This window comes from Trachypithecus francoisi, unplaced genomic scaffold (genome assembly GCF_009764315.1).
Source record: "Trachypithecus francoisi isolate TF-2019V2 unplaced genomic scaffold, Tfra_2.0 Lachesis_group15, whole genome shotgun sequence".
NCBI lineage: Eukaryota > Metazoa > Chordata > Mammalia > Primates > Cercopithecidae > Trachypithecus > Trachypithecus francoisi.
The window spans coordinates 3,658,391-3,683,718 of record NW_022681460.1 but is presented as its reverse complement, the minus strand read 5'-3'; the positions used below and the strand labels follow the sequence as shown (position 1 = coordinate 3,683,718).

The 25,328-nt window shown below is 40.0% G+C and overlaps 1 protein-coding gene across 1 annotated transcript; it reads right to left on the bottom strand.

The window, feature by feature from the left end:
* Window positions 1-23,442: 23,442 nt before the first annotated feature.
* LOC117096888 (stathmin-like) lies at window positions 23,443-24,014 on the bottom strand. Its single transcript, XM_033234247.1, is given in 2 exon segments — window positions 23,443-23,604; window positions 23,606-24,014. Coding segments are annotated over 2 exon segments (450 nt in total). The 5' UTR covers window positions 23,924-24,014; the 3' UTR covers window positions 23,443-23,472.
* Window positions 24,015-25,328: the final 1,314 nt, after the last annotated feature.

Genomic DNA, 25,328 nt, shown 5'->3' with positions numbered 1-25,328 from the left:
CCATCCCAAACCCCTCTCCAGGGTGTTCCTGGTGGTGGCGCCCTCCCCAGAGCACAGCTCCAGAGAGAGCGCCCCTGTGAATATCAGCAGCCAGTGGTACGCAGTGACTAAGGAAATCAGCCTTCAGCAAATGCGCCAGTTTCCTGTTCTTTGCTTTCCATAAAATTGAAAGGGAGCCTATTCAAGTTGTCAGCTGAGAGAGATTTAAAAACAATCTTGTGTAATAAGCACAAGGTGATTTTTGGCATACAGCTTGAAAGGAGCTCAAAAACCAGTGACATTATTATAGCAAATCTTTTTTCCATTTCCATCTTTCATTCCCATTTATGTGAACAAGTTTGCTTTAGCTCATAAAAATGAAACCAGAGAAAATCTCAGCTCCAAGCCTGTTTCAGGAGCACCCCATGGGTCTGTGAACCTGGGCAGGTGCCATCCCCAGCATCACTGACACTGAATTTCTAAGATTTTAATTTTATAATAATCAATTTTTTAAAAACTTTAAATTTTAATCAATTGTATACTACTAATAATTATAAGGATAATTCAAAGAAACAACATTTAGAATCTGTGGTTACAGAGAATTACGTTTAAAAAAATAAGTTCAATTTATATACAGATTTTTTACTGTAAGAATATAAAGGTGATGAATAAAGACTTTTAAGCCAAAAAGTATACCTATCACACTGGCATAATATCCTAAAGGAGTAGTTAGAATGGAAATTTCCACTTATGGAGAAAAAGGAGTCACAGAAAAATTTACATGCTCAGAAGAAAAGCATTTTCTTTTTTTTTTTTTTTTTTAAGGATGACAGTGGTTGTGAAACCACTATGGTAATTGGATTCCAGCAGAAACACTTAAGAGTAGTGCGAGAGTTTTATTTTGGAATATCAATCTTTTGAACTTTTTCAACTAATAAAACCTACTTTTAGATGAGTTTTTTTTTATTTTAATAGTTCTGGGGGAACAGGCGGTATCTGGTTACATGGATAAGTTCTTCAGTGGTGATTTCTGAGATTTTGGTGCCTCTGTCTCCCGAGCAGTGTACACTGCAGCTGATGTGTAGTACTTCAACCCTCACCCTCTTCCACCCTTCCGCCGAGTCCCCAGTAACAGGTCATGGCTGCGAACTCTCAGGAGATGCACTAAGCACAGGCCCCAGGCCTGCCTGGTGGGAATTTGCTTAGAAGCTCTTCGTGGAGACCGTGGGTTCCTTTTAAACACCAAGTATTTGTTTCCTGCAGCCTCCAGTCTAATAAACTCATTTGAATCCTGGAAAATAAATCACTGTGTTTCAATTAGGCCAACTCCTCAGGAATTCTAGAAAAATGTTTTAAGCCAGTGACTCACTGAGGTCCCAGATGACAGTACACTCTGGGGCAATTAGGCCAACATACCAGGAGGCCAGCAAAGAGGTTTCCAGAGACTCAAAAAGGTTTCCAGAGACACAGTTGCCACTGTGTCTGCCCTCAGCCCCTAGAGCACGGGGAGGACATGGGGGAGCAGCCCAGCTCCCGGACAGTTCTGCAACACAGTCTAGAGCTCTGCATTCTAGCCTTCTGCCACATCCAGGGTGCTGGGTGCCATGGTGTGCGTCCTTCCACAATGCACACACTGGAACACAAACGTCAGTGTCATAGCATTAAGAGGTGACTAAGTAATGAGGGCCTCATCCTTATGAATGGGACCAGTGGACCTTATAAAAGGCCCTTCCACCTCCTGTCATGTGAGGACACAGGACTTAGCCCCTCTGGAGGACGCAGCAACAAGGCTCTGTCTTGGAAGCAGAAATGGGTCCTCACCAGACACCGAACCTACAGTGCCTTGATCTTGGACTTCTGGCCTCCAGAACTGTGAGAAAGAGATTTCTGTTATTTATAAGTCACCTGGTCTAGGGTATTTTGTTACAGCAACCTGAACAAAGACAGTTGGCCTTCCTTTACCTGAGATCATTTTAAACTCCATTATCCTCAACTCAATCATATCCTTAAGGAAGATATTTGATTTCATGGCAGGCCCTGGAAATACACACCTTTGGTTTTCCCTGTAATTGCAAAGAAAATTTATATGTAAAATAACTGAAACAGGACTCCTCATGTCAGCATTTAAAGCAAAAACCTTTAAAGTTAATAAAACTACTCTGCAAAAAGATTTGTATAAATGCCAACGTTTTGGATGTTACAGAGATGAGAGTGAGACTGAGGAACTGTCTAGGCGGTCATGGAAATAAGAAGACAAAGGAAAACACTGAGACCACAGTATGCGCACTTTCGTAAATGGTTTTGCTGCAAGTGCAGTCAGGAGTTTTGTAGCAACTTAATTGTGTCTACTTTTATAGAAATTTAAAGCATTTAGAAGAATCTGATATGCTAAACTCATGAAAAGTTTAATTGATAAAGCTTGCAATCAAAACATAAAACATAACGATAGTATCCAGGGAGAAAAGAAACACAGCCAAGTAAAAGCAGAGGAGGTGAGGAGAGGAAAAGAATCTAAAGGAAAGGGAAGTTTATTTTATATTATTTTATTTTATACTTTTTTGAGATGAGGTCTCACTCTGGTACCCAGGCTGGAATGGAGCAGTGCAATCATAGTTCACTGCAGCCTCCAACTCATAGGCTAAAGTGATCCTCCTACCTCAGCTTCCCAAATAGCTGGGACTACAGGTGCATGCTACCATGCCTGGCTAATTAAAAACATAATGTTTTGTAGAGATGAGGTCTCACTGTGTTGCCCAGGCTGGTCTCCAACTCCTGACCCCATGTGTTCCTCCTGCCTGAGCCTCCCAAAGTGCAGGGATCACAGCTATGAGCCACCACACCTGGTTTGATGTTTAATAAATCTAATTTTATTCATTTTACTATACTCAAGTTCTAAAAGTTAAAAATATTTTATCTTTATTTAAAATGTTCTGCATACATATATTCATGCACATAATTTTCAAACAATTAGAGTTGAATGCAAAACTTCATATTTTGAGAAATCAAATAAGTTGAATTTGTAAGTTCTTTGCTTTTCAGTTGTGTAAAAATGGTTGTAACTGACTAGAGGAAAACAATTGAGAAGGAAATTATTTAACAGTGCTTAAGATAATGTAATTTCAAAATCCTGAGAGGAAAATTTCAAAAAATTTTTTTTCTTTTTTGGGACAGAGTCTTGCTCTGTGGCCCAGGCTGGAGTGCAGTGGCGTGATCTTGGCTCACTGCAAGCTCCACCTCCCGGGTTCATGCCATTCTCCTGCCTCTGCCTCCCGAGTAGCTGGGACCACAGGTGCCCACCACCACTCCCGGCTAAGTTTTTGTATTTTTAGTAGAGACAGGGTTTCACCATGTTAGCCAGGATGGTCTCAATCTCCTGACCTCGTGATCTACCCACCTCGGCCTCCCAAAGTGCTGGGATTACAGGCGTGAGCCACCATGCCCAGCCAAAAATATTTTTTTCAATCCCTCCCTAGGCTGAGCGTGGTGGTTCACACCTATAATCCCAGCACTTTGGGAGGCCGAGGCGGGTGGATGATGAGGTCAGGAGATCGAGACCATCTGGTTAACACAGTGAAACCCTGTCTCTACTAAAAAGACAAAAAAAAAAAAAAAATAGCTGAGTGTGGTGGTGGGCGCCTGTAGTCCCAGCTACTCAGGAGGCTGAGGCAGGAGAATGGCATGAACCTAGGAGGTGGAGCTTGCTGAGCTGAGATCACACCACTGCACTCCAGCCTGGGCAACAGAGCAAGATTCCTTCTATAAAATAAAATTTAGTTTAATTTAATTTAATTTAATTTAAAAATTCAATTCCTCCCTAGACATCAGGAAAGAGTAAAGGAGAAGGAAATTACTCTTAGTTCATCATAGTGGCCCTTTATTTTTACTTATTAATTCAAGGGGAAAAAAACTCTAGAAAACTAGACTATATAAAATATAAGATTTAAAAATAAGACCAGATTGGGATTTTGGAAGGTCTTATGCGCTCAGAATGAGTTAAAATTCAGACAAAACGAGATGGAAGCTCTCACGTAACAGTGAGGCTGCCTCTGCTGCACGACTGTCTGCCAGAAGCTGACGGGAACGTCTTCTGGGCTGACTCACTCGGTCTTAAGAGGGGAAGACTCTCTGAAGAACATCCCTCTGAGGGGACTGTGATGGGCTCCCCCAGTTTGCAGCTGGAGAAACTGAGACATGAAAACTGGCTGATCTGTCCAGGTGCACTCAGGTGGCCACGACTCAGCCAATTCCTCCGACGAAATTACATCGAATAAAGTTTAGCCAGTGGTTGAACGCTTGTCACTCATTAAGAAATGGAGAAAATTAGACAAGCCAGCTTATTAACAAAGACAAAAGAATGTACTAGAATGTAACCATAATGTTAAACTGCTATTAAGTTGTTATTATTTTTAAATGATAATCTTCATGAACGAGTGATAAAACCATAGATTATATATATGTGTGTATATATAATGATTAAATGAGACCAACTAGAGTAATTTTTGAAGTCTACAGTGTATTCTTTTAACCAATACTCCTTAAATGTTGGGTACTAAATCTGTTTCTTTTGAAGCAAGTCCATCCTGAAACTTTGTGCAAACTAACTGGGATCTAAGAAACAAGGACGTTCAGAAACAGAGACTTATGAATTATTCTGCACTTTGACCAAATATCCTTCAAATAGAAAATTAAAAGTATTTGAGAATTAAAGCTTCCACTGGTAAAGTGTACAAGAAGCAATCTTTTTAAAAGTCTGGTCTTTGTTACCTGGACAGGTTTGTAACTGCATCAAATGTACACAAAAATTGATGACTGTAAGTTTCATTGTTACCCATAGTTCCTAAACCTTTCACCAAAACAGGATGCTGAGCTGATAGACTAATAACTACTTCAGAAGTAGTTTTGTTTTGGTAAACAAAAGCCAAGCACAGGCTGGAACACAGTTGTTAGCCCTCATGTCCGGCTCACAAGGTAAAGTCAGCAACCCACATGTTATGAGGCCCAAACCAAGAGTTAATCTACAGGCTTCAGAGTCCTGGAAATCCCGTGGCAGGACTAGACAGCTAGGCAGCGAGAGGTAAATTACTGGCCTCTGCCAGGACTGGCCAGGATGCCAGATGCTTAGTTGACTAATTTGGATTTCAGCCAAACCACATTCCACACGCGAGACTCTCAGTGGATCTGTCAAGCAGGAAACCCCACAGAGACTGATTTTGTGCCTGTGTTATTCACACAGTCGCCATGGAGTGAAAAAGTGGGAAGCATGAGATGTTTTAATTTACATACAATTTAGAAAATTGCCCCTTAGATATTCCAAAGCTATGTTTCTAAGCCACTTTTTTTCATTCTAAAATGGAAATCCCCTTGGGGATAAGCAAAACTGGCTGAAAATTGCTTTTAAGATGTTAGAAAATGGCTAAATGTAATGTTGTTATGAAATTGCAACGGAAATGTGCTAATGTCTTTTTCGTTCTGTTCTAATAATATTATAAAAATATGAGCCTATAAAACATTCTTCACTTGAAATTTCTGTGAGGTTTCTGAAGTCTGATGATTCCAGTTATTGATTTCATTGTATTTGCTAATTTCCTTAATTCATAATTCTATAATTTGAAAAGTTAAGCAACACAGTGTGAAATAATTATAACTAGAATAATATATGTACATTAGTAAAAAAAAATCTTAACTAGTAAAGCCAGAGTTAACATTAAAGCTTTCTGTTATAGATAAGTAACAGCCCACAGGCCCATAAAAATAAAGTTCAATGAGAGGTCTAGGCATTATACAGAGTATTATATATTTATCTATATATGTTACGTGTTATACATTTATGTGTTGTATATCTCTTGTTTTGTCCATTAATTTTTTAAAACAATCAGAAATATTAAATACGCAGTGTATTCACATTCTCTGGTATCTCACTATGGGGAAATTAAAATTTATTCTCTTTTTGAACAAAAATGATATGTGTAACTAGACTAACAAGACATACGATCTGGATTGACAAAATTTTTAAAAAGCATTCCAAAATACTTAGATTTGAATTAAAGGAAAAGGAATTAATAGAGGCATCTCAAAAGAAAATACACTTATGGATTACGTAGTCAAGGCAACAGGATTACACTTTTTCTTTCTTTCCTCTTGAGACATTATTATTTAAAAGAAATACAGTTAAGTTTCTGGAAATGAAAGAGCAAATGCACTATGAATCTGTCTCTCTACTTAGACAGCAACTGCAATAGTGTAATTATTTTGGAACTCTGGGGTTTATTGAAGGCTTACATCTCACAGGGGATGTCTTGAATGATAAATTGTGGTTAAATTTGGTCAATTTTCCCTCTTAGCATAGTAACAGTTACCTGCTTTCCACCCCCAGCCCTGTAGCAGGCAGCTGGGCAGGTGTTCCTGTAGCAATCTGCAGGCAGCCTAATGGGCAAAGAGAATACTATCCTCCAATGACAAGGGATCTGTGCTCTGATCACAGATTGCTGGGTCTGATCACAGAGTTGCAGACAGAGAGGCTTGCTATCATTGTTGTTGCACCTCCCCTCATTGTTGCAAGGCCCTCTCCTTCCAGCTGAAGTGACTTCCAGGAGATTTAAAGAATCAGCACACTTTTTCCAATTTATTTTTCTTGCCCCCCTACAACTTGGGGGCCAGATGTTGAGGACCAGCATATTAAAAAGCAACTGCATGTGCAGGGAAAATTACAAAGCAACCATACATGCCCAGGGAAAGGCACAGACTGAGAAAACACCTGAAAATACCTTAAGTCTACATCTCAGTCTGATCTTTGACACAGAGACAGCCTACAACAATGTTTTAAATGTTAGCAAATCCTGAAGAAGGAGAATCTGACTTCCAGAGCTACCACATTATTAGATTCCAGTGTCCAGTTTCAACAAAAAATCATAAGACACAGCGAAAAACAGGAAAGTAAGGCTCATTCAAAGGAAAAAGTTAAATTGAAAACTGTCCCTGAAAAAGACCTGATGGTAGATCTACTAGACAGACTTTAACTGTCTTAAAGTTGCTTGAAGAAACAAAGGAAGACATGGAAGATCCCATGTGTGAACAAAATGAAAATATTAATAAAGAGATAGAAAATCTAAAAGAAGCCAAAAATAAAACCTGGGACTGAAAAGTACAATACATTAAATTTTAAAAATTACTAAAGGGATTCAAAGGCAGATTTAAGCAGGCAGAAAAAAAGAATCCACAAACTCAAGGATACAAAAATGGAAATTAGTCATTCTGAGGGACAGAAAGAAAAAGGATTGAAGAAAAACTGAACAGAGTCTAAGGCACCTGTGGAACACCCTTAAGTGAATGAACATACGCATTACAGGAGTCACAGAATGGGGAGAGAGAGAAAGGGATAGAGAGAGAATATGTAAAGAAATAATGGCTGAAAATTTCCCAAATTTGATTAAAAAGACATGAATACTAGCATCCAAGAAATTCAACAAACTACAAGTATGATGAACTCAGAGACTCACACTAAGACACATTATAATCAAACTGTCAAAAAACAAAGGCAAAGAGAAATTTGAAAGCAGCATGAGAGAAGTGACTCATCACAGAGGAGTCCTCAAAAAATATTAGCAGATTTCTCATCAAAAACTTTGGTGGCCAGAAGGCAGTGAGTTAATATATTCAAAGTGCTAAAAAAATTAAATTAAAAACCCATCAACCAAGAATTCTATATTCAGCAAAACTGTACTTTAAAACTGAAGAAGAAATTAAGACATTCCCAGATAGACAAATGCGGGGGGAGTTTGTTATCATGAGACCTGACTTTCAAGAAATGTTAAAGGAAGTCCTGAAGATTGAAATGAAAGAACACTAGACAATAACTAAAAGCAACATCAAGGAATAAGCAGCTCAGTGAAGGTAAATATATGACAATTATAAAAATCAGCATAATTCCAACAATGATGTGGAACTCTACTGTTTGTCTTCTACAAGGGATTACTGCTTAAAAACAATAATTTATGGTTTTGGACACAAAACACATAAAGATGTGATTTTGTGAGTTCAACAACTGAAAAAGGTGGTAAAGGAGCCACTGAAGAAGCAAAATTGTTGTATGTTATTAATGTTATGCTGGTACAAATTCAAATCACAATATTACGATTTTATAATGTTAAATTTAGTCTCTATGGTAACCACAAAGAAAATTGCTAAAGAATATACACATATAAATTTAAATGTTTTACTATAAAAATCAACTAAACACAAAAGAAAATAGTAATGCAGAAAATGACAGACAAAACACTATAACATAGAAAACAAATAGCAAAATGACAGAAGTAAGTCCCTCCATACCAATAATCATTTTAAATGTAAATGGATTAAACTCTCCAATCAAAAGACAAACATTGGGAGAATGGAGAATGGATAAAAAAGACATTATCTAAGTATATGCTGTATGCAAAACATTCACTTTAGATTCAAAGACACAAATAGCTTAAGAGTAGAAAGATGGAAAAGGATATTCCATGCAAGCTGCAACCAAAAGAAAGCAGAGATTGCTATACTAGTATCAGATAAAATAGACTTTAAATAAAAAAAGGTTACAAGGGGCAAAGAAAGACATTATATACTAATGAACTCCACAATACAGTAAGAAGATATAACAATATAAACATTTATGCATCCAATAATAGACCATCAAAATATATGAAGCAAAAAATGATAGAATTGAAAGGAGAAATAGATAGTTCTACAGTAATAGTTGGATACTTTATACTCCACTTTAATACTGTATAGAACAACCAGACTTCTAGAAGATAAATAGTGAAATGAGGACTTAAACAAGAAAATAAGCCTACCAGATTCAATAGATATATACAGAGCACTATACCCAATAAACAAATTTCTGTAAACACGATCTTACCAAGACTAAACCACAAAAAATACAAAATCTAAATAGATCTATAACTAGTAAGAAGATTGAATCAATAATCAAAAATCTACCTCCCTGAAAAAAAAAAAAAAAAGCCTGTGACCTGATGGTTTCACCAGTGAATTCTATCAAACATTTGAAGAAGAACTAACACCAACCAAACGTTTCCAAAAAAAGCTGAAGCAGCAGAGAGACCTTTATATCATTCTATAAGACCACTAATACCCTGATACCACAGTCAGATAAAGACACTACAAGAAAATAAAACTACAGACTGATATCCTTTATAAAATTTATTCAAAATCCATAACAAAATACTAGCAAACCACATTCAACAACATATTAAAGAATTATATCCCATGACCAACTGAGATTTATTATTGGAATGCAAGAATGACTCAACATACAAAAATTGATCAATGTCATTAACAAAATGACAGGGGAAATCTTCAGGATTATCTCGATGCAGAAAAAGCATTTGATAAAATGTAACATCCTCTCATGATTAAAAACACTCAAACTGGGAATCAAAAGAAACTACAGCAAGATAATAACCATATACATAAAAACTCACAGTAAGCATAATACTCAGTGGTAAAAGACTGAAAATTTTTCTCTAAAATCAGGAACAAGGCAAGTATGCTTGCTCTTACTGCTCCTATTCAACATAGTACTGGAAGTTCCAGCCAGAGGAATTAGGCAAGAAAAAAATAAAAGGTATCCAACTGGAAAGGAAGAAGTAAATCTATTTCTGTTCACAGATGATATAATCTTATATGTAGAAAACCCTAAATATTTCACAAAAATTCTATTAAACAAATTCAACAAACAGCAGGATACAAGTTAGCACACAAAAATCAGTCACATTTCTAAACAGTAACAACAAACAATCAGAAAAAATTGAGAAAACAATTTTGTTTACATAGCATGAAAGAGTAAAATACTTAGGAATTACCTTAACCAAGAGGTGAAAGACTGATGTAGTGAAAACTACAAAACATTTCTGAAAAAAGTTGAAGGAGACATACGTAAATAGAAATATATCCCATGTTCATGAACAGTTAATATCACTCAGATGTCAATACTATCCAATGCTATCTACAGACTTAATGCAATTCCTATCAAAATCTCAATTTTTTTGCAGAAATAGAAAAACCCATCCTAAAACTCATGTGAAATCTCAAGGGACACCAAATTTCAAAAAAACAAACAAACAAAAATCTTGAAAAAGAACAAAGCTGGAGGACTCGCATTTCTTGATTTCAAATCTTACCACAAAGCTATAGTAATCAAAACAGTATGATACTGGCATAAAGACAGATAAATAGACCAATAGGATAGAATAGATTCCAGAAATACATTCTCCTATATATGGTCAAATAATTTTCAACAAGTGTGTCAAAACTATTCAGCGAAGAAGAGACAGTCTTTTTCAACAAATGGTGCTGGGTAAACTAGATATACATACGAAAAAGAATGAAGCTGGACTCTTATCTAATACCATACACAAAAATTAACTCGAAATGGATCCATGAACGACTTAAATGTAAGCCTTAGAACTATAAAATTCCTAGAAGAAAAAATGGGGCAAAAGCTTCATGACACTGGATTCAGCAATAATTTCTTAGATATGACATCCAAGGCACAGGCAACAAAAAATACAAATTGGACTTCATAAAAATTAAAAAATATTGTGCAACAAAAGATGCTATCAACAGAGTAAAAAGAATGAGAGAAGCTATTTGTAAACCATAAATCTAGTAAAGGATTAATATCCAGAATACAGGGAGAACTCTTAAAACTCAGAAGAAAAACAAACAACCTCATCCAAGATGGACAAAGGACTTTAATAGTCATTTTTCTAAAGGAGATATACAAATGGCCAATAAGCACATGAAAGATGCTCAACATCACTAAACATTAGGGAAATACCAATCAAAACCATGAGATATCCCCTCATACACATTAGAGTGGCTACTATTTAAAAGAAAAAAACAGAAGATAACAAATGTTGTCAAAGATATGGAGAAATTGGAACCCTCATGCATGGTTGGTAAGAAGGTAAAATGTTGCAGCTATTTTAGAAAACAGTATGATGTTCCCTCAAACATTTAAAAATAGTATTACTATATGATCCCACAATTCTACTTCTTGGTATATAGTCAAAGTAATTGAAGGCAGGGTCTCAAAGGAATATTTGTGCACCAATATTCATAGCAGCATTATTCACAAGAGTTAAGATATTTCAAACAACCAAAGGGTCCACTGAAAGATAAACAAACTGTGGCACATACACACAGTGGAATAAGATGCAGCCTTGAAAAGGAATAAAATAACAAAATAAAAGCCTTGAGGACATGATGCTAAGTGAAATAAGTCAGTTACAAAAATACAAATACTATGATGGTTTCATTTATATGTGGTAGATTACTCAAAATCATAGAGACAGAAGTACAATGGTGGTTGCCAGGAGCTTAGGGGAGGCGAAATAGAAAGTTATTTTTTGATGAGGATAGTTTCAGTTTTGCAAGATAAAAAGAGTTATGCTGTGGATGGTAGTGATGGTTAAACAACAATACAAATATACTTAATACTACTGTACACATTAAAATGGTTAAAAGAGCAAATCTTACATTATATGTAGTTTACCACAATAAAAAAAAAATGAAGAAAAAAAGGAAATACTCTTCTCTTTGCAATATGGCCAATTTACAAGAATAGGTCCCAGAATTAGCTAAATAAATAATAAATAAATAAAAAGCAGCCATGATAGCAAAGCTATACAGCTTCCCTGATTACTATGGCAAGCACCGGGGTCCTTCCCTCATGTGCACATGCTCTAGGGCTCATGTGCACAGTGGAGGGAAGAGACAGCCTCAGAAACATCGGTTTGCCTCAAGTTTAATCCACATTTCTCAAGACTTTTGTCTGATGTGTAACATCTGCACAGTTTACAGTGTGAGAAAATGTGTTAAGACAATTATGTCCAAGAAACCAGCACCTTGGACCATCTTTTGAATTTAAATATGGGTTTCACTGTGTCGCTCACGGTAAATGTACATAAACATTGCCTGTACTTTCATTTTCCCCTGAGGTTCTACAGAAGGCTGCTCTTCTGGAAGAGCTGATTCAGCGGCAGTTTCAGAGAGTGCCGCAGGCGTTGGGAGCATCCTTGTGCTGCTGGCATGAGCACCGTGTCCACCGTGGGGACAGTGGCCACCTCACAGATGTGCAGCCAGCAGTGATTCAGCTCACAACTCCTGCTCGGCACCCTCAGAGCACAGGAGCAGCCACAAAGGAGACGTAAAAACTGTCACAAATTGTCTAAAATTCATAGTGACAGATTTTTAAAGGGGTGTGAAGCCATCACTTGGACCTAATGATGTCTCATGTACCCAACAGGAAGAGTATCGTGAGCTCTTCTCGTTTGTATACCATAATATTATCATCTTTCACATGGAAACACTAAGACACGCACAGACTAATGGGGTGGGGGGTTAATGACAGGAAAGTAAGGTTCCCTGAGGCAAATTCACTTTACAAAAATCAATGACACATCTCCATCTTAGCAAAAACCAACTAAAAACACAATAAAAGTAATGCATCCTTCACAATGACATAATTGTGCGATATCTAGACACTGACTTAGCAGAGTGAGTGCATGACCCCAGAGACTGTCAGGCAAGGGTTAAGAGTAAGGACCTCGGCTTCTTCAGCAAGATTCCCACATTCCCCACGCCTCAGTCTTCCCAGGAGAAAACACGACCAGCGTGTGGTGCCCACTTCCCTGCCACCTGCCGTCCCACCTCTTTTCCCCATTTGCTGATTCTCCGTCTCCAATTCCTCTCCTCCCTGCCTCTCTGGAGCTCACCGTCACCCAGGCTCTTGTCCCTACCCCTCCACCTTAGCTGCTCTTGTCAAGGCCCTGGTGACCGCCATGTGGCTAAAGTTAATCATCCATCCTCAGTTCCCATCTTTCCTGACATGCATAATCATTTTCTCCATTTTGAATCCTCTTCTTATATAGCTTTTGGTATCAATCCCTCTGAAAATCCTGGTGACTCTGCCTTCCAAATATACCCACATACGAGCTCTTTTTCCCACTTCCCTAGTGACCTACATCTAGTCCAAGCAGCCACCACCTATGGCGTAGAGGGTTGCAGGTCTCCCTGCTTCTGCCCTGCTCCCTCTCTTCCTAACACACGGCCAGGGCGATCCAGTGAGGGCAGAGGGCGGCTCCCACTCAGACCCCAGGGACTCTCCATCTTAATCTGAGTAGCAGCCCTGTTCCTACAGAGGCCAGGAGGCGCTACACCACCTGGCCTGGTGACCTCTGCGGCCTCTCCCCTGCTGTTCTCCCGCCAGTCACTCTGCAGGTCACGCTGGCCTCCGACAGTCTCTCATCGTCTGCACACAGCCCAGCGTGCTCCCGTCTCTGCCTGGAGTATCCTGAGCTCAGGTAGCTGCAGGGCTCACTTCCTGGGCTTCCTCAGTCTTCATTCATGAGGACTTTCCTCAACACCTGTTTAAAATGACAGCTGCTTCACCCCCAGGTTCCCAGACCCCCCTTATGCTGCTGGACTGATTTCTGCCATGGCACTCATCTCCTTCTAATGTTCCATACAATTTAATTAATGTGGCAGCCCTGGGAGCACACAGCTCCCACCCCTGCAGGGGAGCATGATGGACCCATGGCTCCACTGATGCACCTCTGGTCGCACCACCAGTGTTCACAACAAGGCCGAACTCCCCACAGTGCTCCCTGCACCGGGCTGGGCCAGGTCCATCACAGGGATGCACACAACTCCCCAGGGAGTAACTTTTCACCCAGGATGCCCTGTTGGCCTGGACAGACCTTTCTGGAAGCTGAGACTCTCTGACCCCTACCTCTTCTTGCCTTTTCTCTCTCTCACAGATGTTGGACCTACAGTGTGGTCTGAAATCTCTCCTCACTCCCTCTGCAAGAAATCTGCATGTCCAACCCTATCTAGTTTCTGCTCCTCAGTGAGTGTGAGCTGTACAACTGATTATTATCACTGTTATTGCTTTCTTCATGGTCTGTCTCACCTCATTAAAGCATGAACCTGCCAGAGCAGAAGGCTTTGGTTTTTTCCTGTGCTTTCCTGGTGCCTGGAGCAGGACCTGGCTCATAGCAGAGACGCAGTAAATCTGTCCTGAATAAATGTCTTACATATTGAATCAGATAATGCATTTTAAAAGCATGCCACCTAGTCTTGCACAAAAGAACCCCGTGTTCAGTATTGGCCATATTTACACTAAAAAAAACCAGTTTCCATTAAAGAAAGGTAAAATATTTAAGTAAATAAAAATACAGACTATGTTCTTGGGATAGGAGCACACTTTAGCAGTATAAAGTATAGTCATATAAAATGTAAATGTCAGTATCCCAAAATTGTCTACAAATTAAATGCAATTCCAATTGAAATTCTAGCTGGATGTTGAGACATTCATAAATTTATGCTAAAATTTGCTTGGATGAATAAAGGCCCAGAAATAGCCTAACTGAAAAAACAAGGTACAGAGGAGAGACTTGACCTAGTTAATATAGACTGCAAGACACTAATAGTGATGATAATAGTAATCTTTTACAAGTATGGTGCTGGTGCAAAAACAGACAATAGATCAATTAGCCAGAGTAGAAAGCTCAGAGACAGACCACATAGACAGAGAAACTCAGCATCACAAGTCAATGGGGCAAAGGATGCATTTTTAATCGGTGGTTTCAGGAAAACTGGATTACTACGTGAAGAAGATGAGGGCACATTCTTTGTAGCTATGTGTAGCAGGGGAGTCCTGGAAGGCTAAAGGCCTGCAGGTAGAAATTTAAATTCTAAAGCTCAGAGAAGATAACAGAGGAGTATACTTCTGTGACTTGAGAATAGAGAAAGATGTTTAAACAAAAAAATCTCCCCATAAAATATGGATTTGATACTATCAAAATCTAGGGGTTTTATTCACTGAAAAACAAAATGGACCAAGTATATACATGACAGATAGGTGGGAAGGTGGTATTTACAATTTTGAAAAAACATCAAGGGATTGACATTAAGAAAAACAGGGAAAGCCTGTGAATCCAAAGAAAAGACAAAAAGAAATCAAACAAGAAAGTTGCATAGGATGCGGACAGGTGAGTCTCTGAAGAGAAAACCCAATGACTAACACGCATATAAAGAGATGGTTAAAGTCATGTCAGAGAAATGCAAATTAGAACAACAGTGAGACACCACTTCACACAGGTATCAGACTGACAAATTAGGATGCTGGGTGGTGCCGGGGACTAAGGCCGGCACAGGAACACAGGATTCCATGAGCTGCAGGTGGGTGTAGGTGGCACAGCCATGGCAGAAGGCATCCTGGCAAGGTTTATTCAGATTAAGAACAGACAGCCAATGACTTAGAAACTTCATTCCTGAGAACATGTTCAACGCGGGCCCATGGATGCATGTGAGGACGCTCACGTAGCCTTACTCAAGGCCATGTGATGCTGGGGGAATGAACAGGCATGATATATTAGTCTGTTCTCACATTGCTATGAAGAAATACCTGAGACTGGGTAATTTAAAAGTAAAGAAGTTTGACTCACAGTTGCACATAACTGGAGAGTCCTCAGGAAACTTACAATCCTGGTGGAAGACAAAGGAGAAGCAGGCACCCGAAGACAGGGCGGCAGGATGGAATGAGTACAAGCAAGGGAGATGCCAGATGCTTATGAAAACCATCAGATCTCGTGATAACTCACTAGCACAGCACGAGGGAAACCACTCCCATGATCCAATCACCTCCACCTGGTCCTGCCCTCGACACGTGGGGATTATGGGGATTAGAATTCAAGATGAGATTTTGAGTGGGGATACAACCAGACCATATCAGATGATGTGTGGGTGTGTGGAATGCTCTGGAATGTGTCACAGCCCTTGGCTGTAAGCAACGGACTGGGGAGTGCAAGCTAACATGGAAAGATCTGAGCCCACAAGGATGTTTGCCTCTTTGTGAAGGGAGACTGAGGGCAAAAAGGAGGCAAACAGATAGGTAGAGAGACGCATTAAAGATGAGATGTGCCTTGAACCAAGAGTGTGACAAACTCAATCGTATGCACTTAAGGTTAAAAAAAAGTACCTTAAATAGCTGAGAATCACAGGTAATCAATGGTATCACCTCCTATGATCAGGCTTTGTAAGTTGCCTTCGTGGGTCGAGGCTGTCTTCTAGTCCACCCCACCTAGGCCTGCTACCAGGGTTAACCTGAGTCTAGGTCCAGATAAAAGCCTGTATATGGAAGACTTCATGGGATCTCCTTGGAATCCGTTCTTGGCAACTCACAAGGTCACAAGGTATCATGGATGAGAAATTTGGACACACATCAATTTCCCGCCTAAGCCCACGTTCAGGGAATAAGCTGCCTCTTTCTGATCCTCAAAATACGTAACAAGGACCAAACGCAGTGTACCAACACAGAGCACCAAGTGTCTCCACACAGGACCACAATCACATGAGACAGTGACAACCTCGCACAACTCCAGGAGGGTCCCTCTTCCCTCGAGAAGCCAGGACTGGACAGAGAAAGTACCCTGAGGCTCGCACAGCTGGCAAATAGTTGATATATTTTCAGACAGTACAGTCTCTTAAGGACCAAGAGTACAATGATGTCACACTACGTCAAGAAGAGAAAATAAGATCTTGAAAAACTACTCAATGTGTAGGTCAAATACACATGCCATACAGGTGCTCTGAGAGATGGACAAATTTATCTTATTGATAGTATTTTCATATCTTTAATTACATTTGCTTGTCTCAGCACCCACTAGCTCTAGAGCCCCTCAGGTGCCCTCAGCCAAATAGGACTGGACTGACTGCCAATAGCCCTGGTTCCCTGTTGGCCTCAGACAGAGCTTGCCCAGAATGTTATTTTCTTGGCTGTGCTTTCAAATTGCTGTCATGTTTATCCTAAGGTCATAATTTTATTCTGCCTCATAATTTTCCACCTGAAGGGGCTGCCCAAAATCTAACTACACGCCTGGGCAACATACCAAGACTCCATCTCTACAAAAAAATAAAAATATTAGCCAGGTGTGGTTGTGTGCCTGTAGTCCCAGCCGCTCCAGAGGCTGAGGTGGGAGGATCACTTGAGCCCAGGAGTTCCATGCCACAGTGAACTATAATCATGCTACTGCATTCCAGCCTGGGCCACAGAGCAAGACCTAGCCTCAGAAAAAAGAAAATAGAAATAAAAGTGGTTTTTGTGTACAAAAATTCTTCTTAATCTTTTGATCCAAGGAAAGCATGCCCTAACCTTTTGAAATACATTCAAAACAGTATTTTTGCAAATCTGAGTGCAGTCTGGTTTCTACTAAAGTTCCAAAGTCTTGGTGAACCACCCATTCTTCTTAATCAAGTCATTATATACATAATTACTGGAATGGCAGCTCTCAAAAATTAAAATTCACTTAACAAGAAAATTATATTGAACACAATACATTCTTTCTCCAGTGACTCCAGAGCCATCCGAGGATATTTCAGTGCCTCGTCAAGATGTTAATTATGAAGCTGAACAATAGTTGCCGAGTGCACTGCAGATTTTAAATGAGTTGGGGGAACTTCTTGTGAAACCTTGCTGTCATCGTTTCATCCTGGAAAACGAGTGGATGAAAGCAAGCGGGTCGGGCGCAGTGACTCAAGCTTGTAATCCCAGCACTTTGGGAGGCCAAGATGGGAGGATCAATCTGAGGTCAGGAGTTCAAGACCAGCCTGGCCAACATGGTGAAATCTTGTCTCTACTAAAAATAAAAAATTAGCCGGGAGTGATGTTGGGCACCTGTAATCCCAGCTACTCGGGAGGCTGAGGCAGGAGAATCGCTTGAACTAAGGAGGCAGAGGTTGCAGTGAGCCAAGATCGTGCCACTGTACCCTGGCCTGGGCAACAGAGTGAGACTCCATCTCAAAAAAAAAGGAAAAAAGCATCCAGGCTCCCAGATGTTGGCAGCTCCCTCCCAGCCCTGCCCTCCTCCCACGGCCCCTTGCCTCCCTCTCAATTCTTAGCTTAAATGTCACTTCCTGAGAGAGGCCTTTCCAGGGGCTGAGTGTGGGGAGATGTCCCTGTTAGGCTCTCTCTCAAAGCCCTGCAGGGCCCTGTACTTTTCACACGTGGCATTTAATGCAATGGAAATCCTCCATGTGGGGTCTGTGTTGGGCACGTGGCCTCCCATCCCTGGGGCCACATGGCCTCAAGCTCCCGCTCTCATGTAGAACCTGACCCTCTTCCCTGCAATTTCACATCTCGCTCCAGGAATAATTTTATGCCGAGAACTTAAAATATTTTTTAGAGAACCTACTTATTTGCATGTTTTCTAGTGACCTCATGAGAAGACCAATTTAGCAGCTTCTCACATTTTTCGTCTTTGAGATTCACAACCACATCACTGAGAAATATGTTAAGGAATATTTCACAGGTTATAAACCACAGCAATCCCACTCAAGACTAGCACCAAGACAGTTTTCTATAGAAATTGGGAAACTCTCCAGCTCTCACTGAAAATAATGCTAAGACAATTGAGAGTCAAAAAGGCCTCATGGTTTTTTTTTTTCTCCAAATGACTCAATTAATGCAAACCAAATCCTGAGACACTCACCTCCTTGTCTCTTGATTTTGTTTGCGGCTTGAGGGGTTGAGAGGCACTGCTTCTCACCCTGACCCAGACCACCGCTCCCTGGAGAACCGATCCAGACTTTCCCCACATCTTTTATAGTATCTCCGTATCACACACGGGGGAGATAGGTCCACAGGCCTGCATTTAACAGGCGGAAGCCAGCACACGTGCGGGTGTGGAGCGGAAGGTCCCACAGCGGGAGCCAGGGCTCCGATTCCCTAGAACAGCCGCCTGGAACTGCTTCTGACCAAATCTCACGTTGTTGCTTCCATGTGGAGTTCCCTGGAAGCAGCTAAACCTATAAGGGATTGGTTACAACTGTAGATTTGATTATGTCTAACTTTAATGAGATTAAAAGGAATTCATTCTACATTTTATGATTTGTTTTCTGAGTTCATTGATAATACATTGCATTAGTTTCCAAGGGCTGCCTTAACCAAGTACACAAACTGGGTGACTTAACACAACGATTGTCTTGCATTCTGGATGCTGGAAGCCTAAAATCAACGTGTCTGCAGGGCCGTGCTCTCTCTGTAACCTGCAGGAGGACCCTTTCTTGTCTCTTCCAGCGTCTGGTGTTACTGGCAATCTCCAGTGAGCCCTGCTGTGTCGATGCGTGACTCCAGTCTCCATGTCCACCGTCACAGAGCTTTCTCCCTGTGAGTCCGTATCTGTGTCTCCTCTAACGATGCCAGTCATGTCACTGAGTTTCATGTCATGTCAAAGACTTTTCAGTCAAGAAAACTCTTTGGACATGATTGTTTTTTTCAAAAGGAAACACGTCAAAATTGTAATTGGATATAAAATACATAATGGGGTGATGATATTGGAGGTAGACTGGATTTTTACTCTATCTTTCTTCAGCACATTTATGTTTGATATTTAAGTAGAACTGTCTTGTACTTCAATGTTTAATGATGGCCGGTGTCTGGTACTCTATCTGGCACACGGCAAACACTAAATAAATATTTATCAATTGTTGCTTGTTATTGATCAACCCCATATTATTGGTACGCATACATTTTGCAATTACAAACATGAAATATACATAATGTTTTTCAAAGATACGTATGGTTTTATGCCTAAATTTTTATTGCACTAGGATGATCTTATTAGGATACCACATGGATGATATTATGTTTCCAAAAAATTGCCTGTTAAAACAAATTATAATTAAAAACCATTTTCTAAGTGTTGCCTACGTTAATCAGTAAATAACAAAGACAACATATTTAAAATCTACTTTAAAAATCATACGAGTTCTTTGGTTTTAAGGCATAGTAGAGCAATGATTCATATCTTTCCTTTAAATTGGTCATTCTTATTCACTGAAGGAAAATATCTTGGTAATATATGCAAATGCTTTATTAGGAATTCTTTAAAGCAAGAGTTCCCAACCCCTGGGCCATAAACCAGTACCAGCCCATGGCCTATTAGGAATCGGACCGCACAGCAGGAGGTGAGTGGCCAGCGAGCAAAGCTTCATCTGTATTTACAGTCCCTCTCTATCGCTCACATTAATGCCTGAGCTCTGCCACCTGTCAGGTCAGTGGCAGCATTAGATTCTCATAGGAACATGAGTCCTGTTGTTAACTGTGTCTAGGAGGGAATCTAGTTTGCCCTCTCCTTATGAGAATTAAATGCCTGCTGATCTGTCACTGTCTCCCATCACCCCCAGATGGGACCGTCTAATTGCAGGGAAACAAGCTCAGGGCTCACACTGATTCTACATGATGGTGAGTTGTATCATTATTTCATTATATTTTACAGTGTAATCATAATAGAAATAAAGTGCACATAAATGTAACGCACTTGAATCATTCCAAAACCACCCCTCTTCTACCACACCTGGTCAGAGGAAAAACTGTCATCCACAAAATGTGTTCCCGGTACCAAAAAGTGTGGGGACCACTGTTTTCAAGGTAGCAAAGTTTTACCCTAGCATTTGAAAAATGGTATTCTTTGGTACAACAAAGAAAACAAGAGATACTCTCAGGGAAGTTCTGCGTCTTCTGAATGAACAATTAAAGAAACTGATGAAAAAATCACTTTTTGTGGCCATGAAACATGAATTTAAGGAGCATTCTGAAGTTGGCATCCATATAGTGTAGAAAATTTTTCATCTCTTTCATTTCCCACATTCTTCACAAAGTTGTATAACAGCAAGGCCTTCGAGGCTCACTGAGGCACGGGGCACTGCTAGACCTCCGATCCCTGCGTGGGAAGGCTGCCTGCCACGTGCTTCTCTGGATGTGAGGTGAGAAAAGAATGAACATTTTTTTCATCAAACTGCTGAGCTTTGTAGCCCACTGTGACTTACAGTCACTAAAATAAAACAATTCCTTTATAATTCAAATACTACTGACATCTAAATTCAGACTAATACACTCTACCAAAATCGTATCATCTGGCCTGTAACTTAAGACCTACAGGCATCAGATTATTTAGGAAATAATTTGATGTGCAAAGGAAAAATTCCATGGAGATGACATCCCCCTCGCTTCTCCCCAATATGCAGGGCCATTCAACCAATGGGGTAAGCATTTCAGGAAATAATGTGGCCCTGATATATGTTAGTGACAATGGAATTAAAGAGAAAGAGATAATAAAAGGAAAAATTTCAAAAGAATTGCTGGTTGAAGATGGACAGAATGAACACAGAAGTTTTTAGCCTAGAGAGGAGAGTTTCAGTACCGCAGACAGAGGTTTTTGCAGTTGCCTACTTTTCCTTAGGCCTTCATCTATACTAATTCATTCTACAAAAATTAAAGGAGTGAATTGAAACCAAAGTGTAGCTCATAAAGAGTAGTAGCTGTGCTACTTATTTCTACAGAGCATCACACCTAATGCTGTCAATGTTGATACGATACCTCTTCTGAAGATGACAAAAATAAGTCCAAAAAATACACCCTAGTTTTTAAAACATGAATGTGGATGACAGATTAAAACACTTTCATTAAGATTCTAAAAAGCAGGTAAGATTAGGCTTTGCTTTTACAGCCTTATATAAGCAAAATCCTGCTTTGTTCTCCACAACATGCCTTCCGAACCACGTATGTCATATGCCAAGGTCTTCAAAGCGTTCATGCTTTCTTAGCATGCCCAGCATATTTACTTAAAGAATTATTGAACTATGGTCAGGTGTGGTGGCTTACACCTGTAATCCTAGCACTTTGGGAGGCCGAGATGGGTGGATCACCTGATGTCAGGAGTTCAAGACTAGCCTGCTCAACATGGTCAAACCCCATCTCTACTAAAAATACAAAAAAAAAAAAAAAAAAAAAAAAGCTGGGTGTGATGGCACACACTTATGATCCCAGCTACTTGGGAGGCTGAGGCAACAGAATTGCTGGAACCCAGGAGGTAGAAGTTGTGGTGAGCCAAGACCACACCACTGCACTCCAGCCTGAGTGACAGAGCAAGACTCCATCTCAAAAAAAAAGAAAAAAGAAAAAAAAAGAATTACAGAATGAAACTGAATTGGAAGATGTTAGTAACACCTTCCACAATTAATGGATCTTTGAAAAAACATCTAAGTAGATATAGAATGACTCAGTTATTATTGGACATTTTGTACAGTACTTCTTATATGTGTTACTCAACAGAAAGTATTCAAAAATTATAATCAAACTCGCTCTCATGAGGTTGCTGTCAACTGGTCAGATTGGGAACAAGCAAATGTTTACATTTCTTACACGCTCATATGCTTCCCTCCTGAGACAGGGGAATTGTTCAAAAGAACAACAGTCACTGCTCCACAGAGCACCAACCCAAATGCTTGGGTTGAAACTTGGAGAAGAGTCACCAAGGCCTCTCATTCCAAGTCCATGCCCAAAACACAAACACACACTTCTGGAGGCTTTCTCAGACGATGCTCTGGTCACCTGAAACCATGATTCAAATAGAGAAGGCAGGCAGATTTTGATTTTGTACATAAATGAGATTACACATGTGTGCCTTTCAGTAAAGGGTGAAAAGGAATAGAGAAAATATAGATTTCATTGTAATGTCCTCTAATACAAGTCAGAAATCAGACCTGAAGGCCAAAAAGTGACATGATTTCTTCCCCTGCTGCTCCCCCTTAGCACCATGATTAAATGACTAAATCTGAAAGTATTACCAGGGGACAGTGATATTCCCCAGCCACAAAACTCAAGACAAATCATGGTGGCTTAGTTTGGCAATGATGGGTATTATGCATAGATCACCACTGTAAGGTTAGATTGGGAACACAGATCCATATAACTCAACAAAGAAACACACACATGCATGTAAACACACACACACACACACACACCCTAAACCATAGAACAGTAGAGCAGAAACACAGAGATATCTCCATGTAAACTGTAAAACCTGTCTGCTAGATACTATGACTCCTTTAATATCTGCTGAGATTCTACATGCGAGTCACCTTTTCCTACAGTGTTTTATTTTATTTTTTTTTTTTTTTTTTTTTTTTTTTTTTTTTTTTTTTTTTTTTTTTTTTAACAGCACTGTGCAGTTTTATTAACCATTCAAGTCCAGTAGCATCTGGTAAGATTGGGACAGAATTGGGATTGAAAGTGAACAGATATTCAGCATCTAACAGTTCAAAAGAAGCCACTACATACTCTTTTCACAAATGTTTTCGCAGAGCCATACAGTACTAGCCATTACCCAGTACACCAAGTGTACTGAAGTAGAAAAGATGCAACAAGAAAAATAGCTACATTAGAAAGACCAACACTTTAGAAAAAGAGTAAAACACTTTTAGTTTCTCCCCTTAGCCCCTAAAACAACATCTTACAGTCTGAATCTACCTATACAGTCCTACATTAGCTTCTAAAATATTGTCAGGAGGGAAAAAAATAAAATGACACTGGCCAGTACAGTCTTTGGATATTTAGGAAGGGGATGGGGAGAAAGTCATTGTCAGAGCAAATTAGTCAGCTTCAGTCTCGTCAGCAGGGTCTTTGGATTCTTTGTTCTTCCGCACTTCTTCAATGTGCTTATCCTTCTCTCGCAAACGCTCCAGTTTGGCAGCCATTTGTGCCTCTCGGTTCTCTTTGTTAGCTTTCCATTTTGTGGGTCAGTTTCTCTTCTGCCATTTTACTGAAGTTGTTGTTCTCTTCTATTGCCTTCTGAAGCACTTCTTTCTCGTGCTCTCGTTTCTCAGCCAGCTGCTTTAAGACCTCAGCTTCATGCGACTTGCGTCTTTCTTCTGCAGCTTCTAATTTCTTCTGAATTTCCTCCAGAGAAAGATCCTTCTTCTTTGGAGGGGAAAGGGGGAATTCTGGAACAGATTCTTTTGACCGAGGGCTGAGAATCAGCTCAAAAGCCTGGCCTGAGGCACGCTTCTCCAGTTCTTTCACCTGGATATCAGAAGAAGCCATGGTGAATAGAAGACAAGCGACAGGCAGTGTATTCTGCACAATCAACTGGGATAAGGAAAGCCCTGCTCGGTCCGAGCCGCCTGACCACACTCTCCAGTGTTTTATTTTAAACAGGTAAAAATCTACAGAAAGGTTGAAAGAATCGCACAAGGAGCACCCACATGATCTTCACTCTGGTTCCCCAGTTGTTACAATTGTGCATTATTTTTTATCTTTCTGTATGCAATTGTATACCACTTTTTTGGCCAAACCATTTTTTTTCTTTTTTTTTTTTTTTGAGATGGAGTCTCACTCTGTCACCCAGGCTGGAGTGCAGTGGCGAGATCCTGGCTCACTGCAAACTCTGCCTCCCAGTGCAAGCGATTCTTCTACCTCAGCCTCCCGAGTAGCTGGGACTACAGGCACGCACCACCACGCCCAGCTATTTTTTTGTATTTTAGTAGAGATGGGTTTTCACCATGTTGCCCAAGCTGGTCTCAAACTCCTGAGCTCAGGCAATCTGCCCACCTCGGCCTCCCAAAGTGCTCACATTATAGGTGTGAGCCACTGTGCCCGGCCCGGCCAAACCTTTTGAAAGTAACTTGCAAATATCTTGACATTTCATCTATCAATATTTCAGCATGTTTCTCTTTAGAACTGGGATATTCTCCATGACCACAGTAATATTCTTGTGTTCAAAAATATTAAAATATAATGATATTATTAAATGTACAGTTTATATTGAAATTATCACCAAAAATGCCTTTGTAGTTTTTTTTAAAATCCAGGATCAAATCATAGATTGATCACACTGCATTTTGTTGTGATGCCTCTGTAGTCCCTGATGTAGGACTTCCTTCCTCCCTTTTACCTCTGAAGAGTCCTGGCTAACTGAATTGTACATTTTCCACAACCTGAATTTTTTCCGTCTCCTCAGGTTAGAATCAGATTAAAGCCTTTTGAGAAGAAAGCTGCCTCAGTGTCGCCAAGCATTTTTCTGTGCAGCACATTAGCTAGCAGGTCCATCCCTCATAAAGCTGTGTTTCGTCAACTGATTAAGGTGGTATCTGCCAGACCTTCCCACTGAAAAGGTCCCCTTCTATTTCTCAGGAGTAAGTGATTTGGGATGTGATGCTTTCAGGCTGCACAGTCACCCCCTTCCCCAGTTTTGGCATCCATTCGGAAACCCTTGCCTGTACTTGCTATTAAAGTGGAGGTTGAAAACAGTGATTTTATAATTCCGTCATGCCTTTGTCACAATAAATCCATCGATTACTTTTTAGTCAAGATGCTATAATCCAATGCTATCATTATTCTTCTGAGTATGCAGTTTTTAAAAACTTGGTCATAGGAGCCTCTTTGAACCAGCGACTGTGTCTTCTCTACGTGTTCCCACTGATAACTGGGCACGCCCTTATTTCCTGGA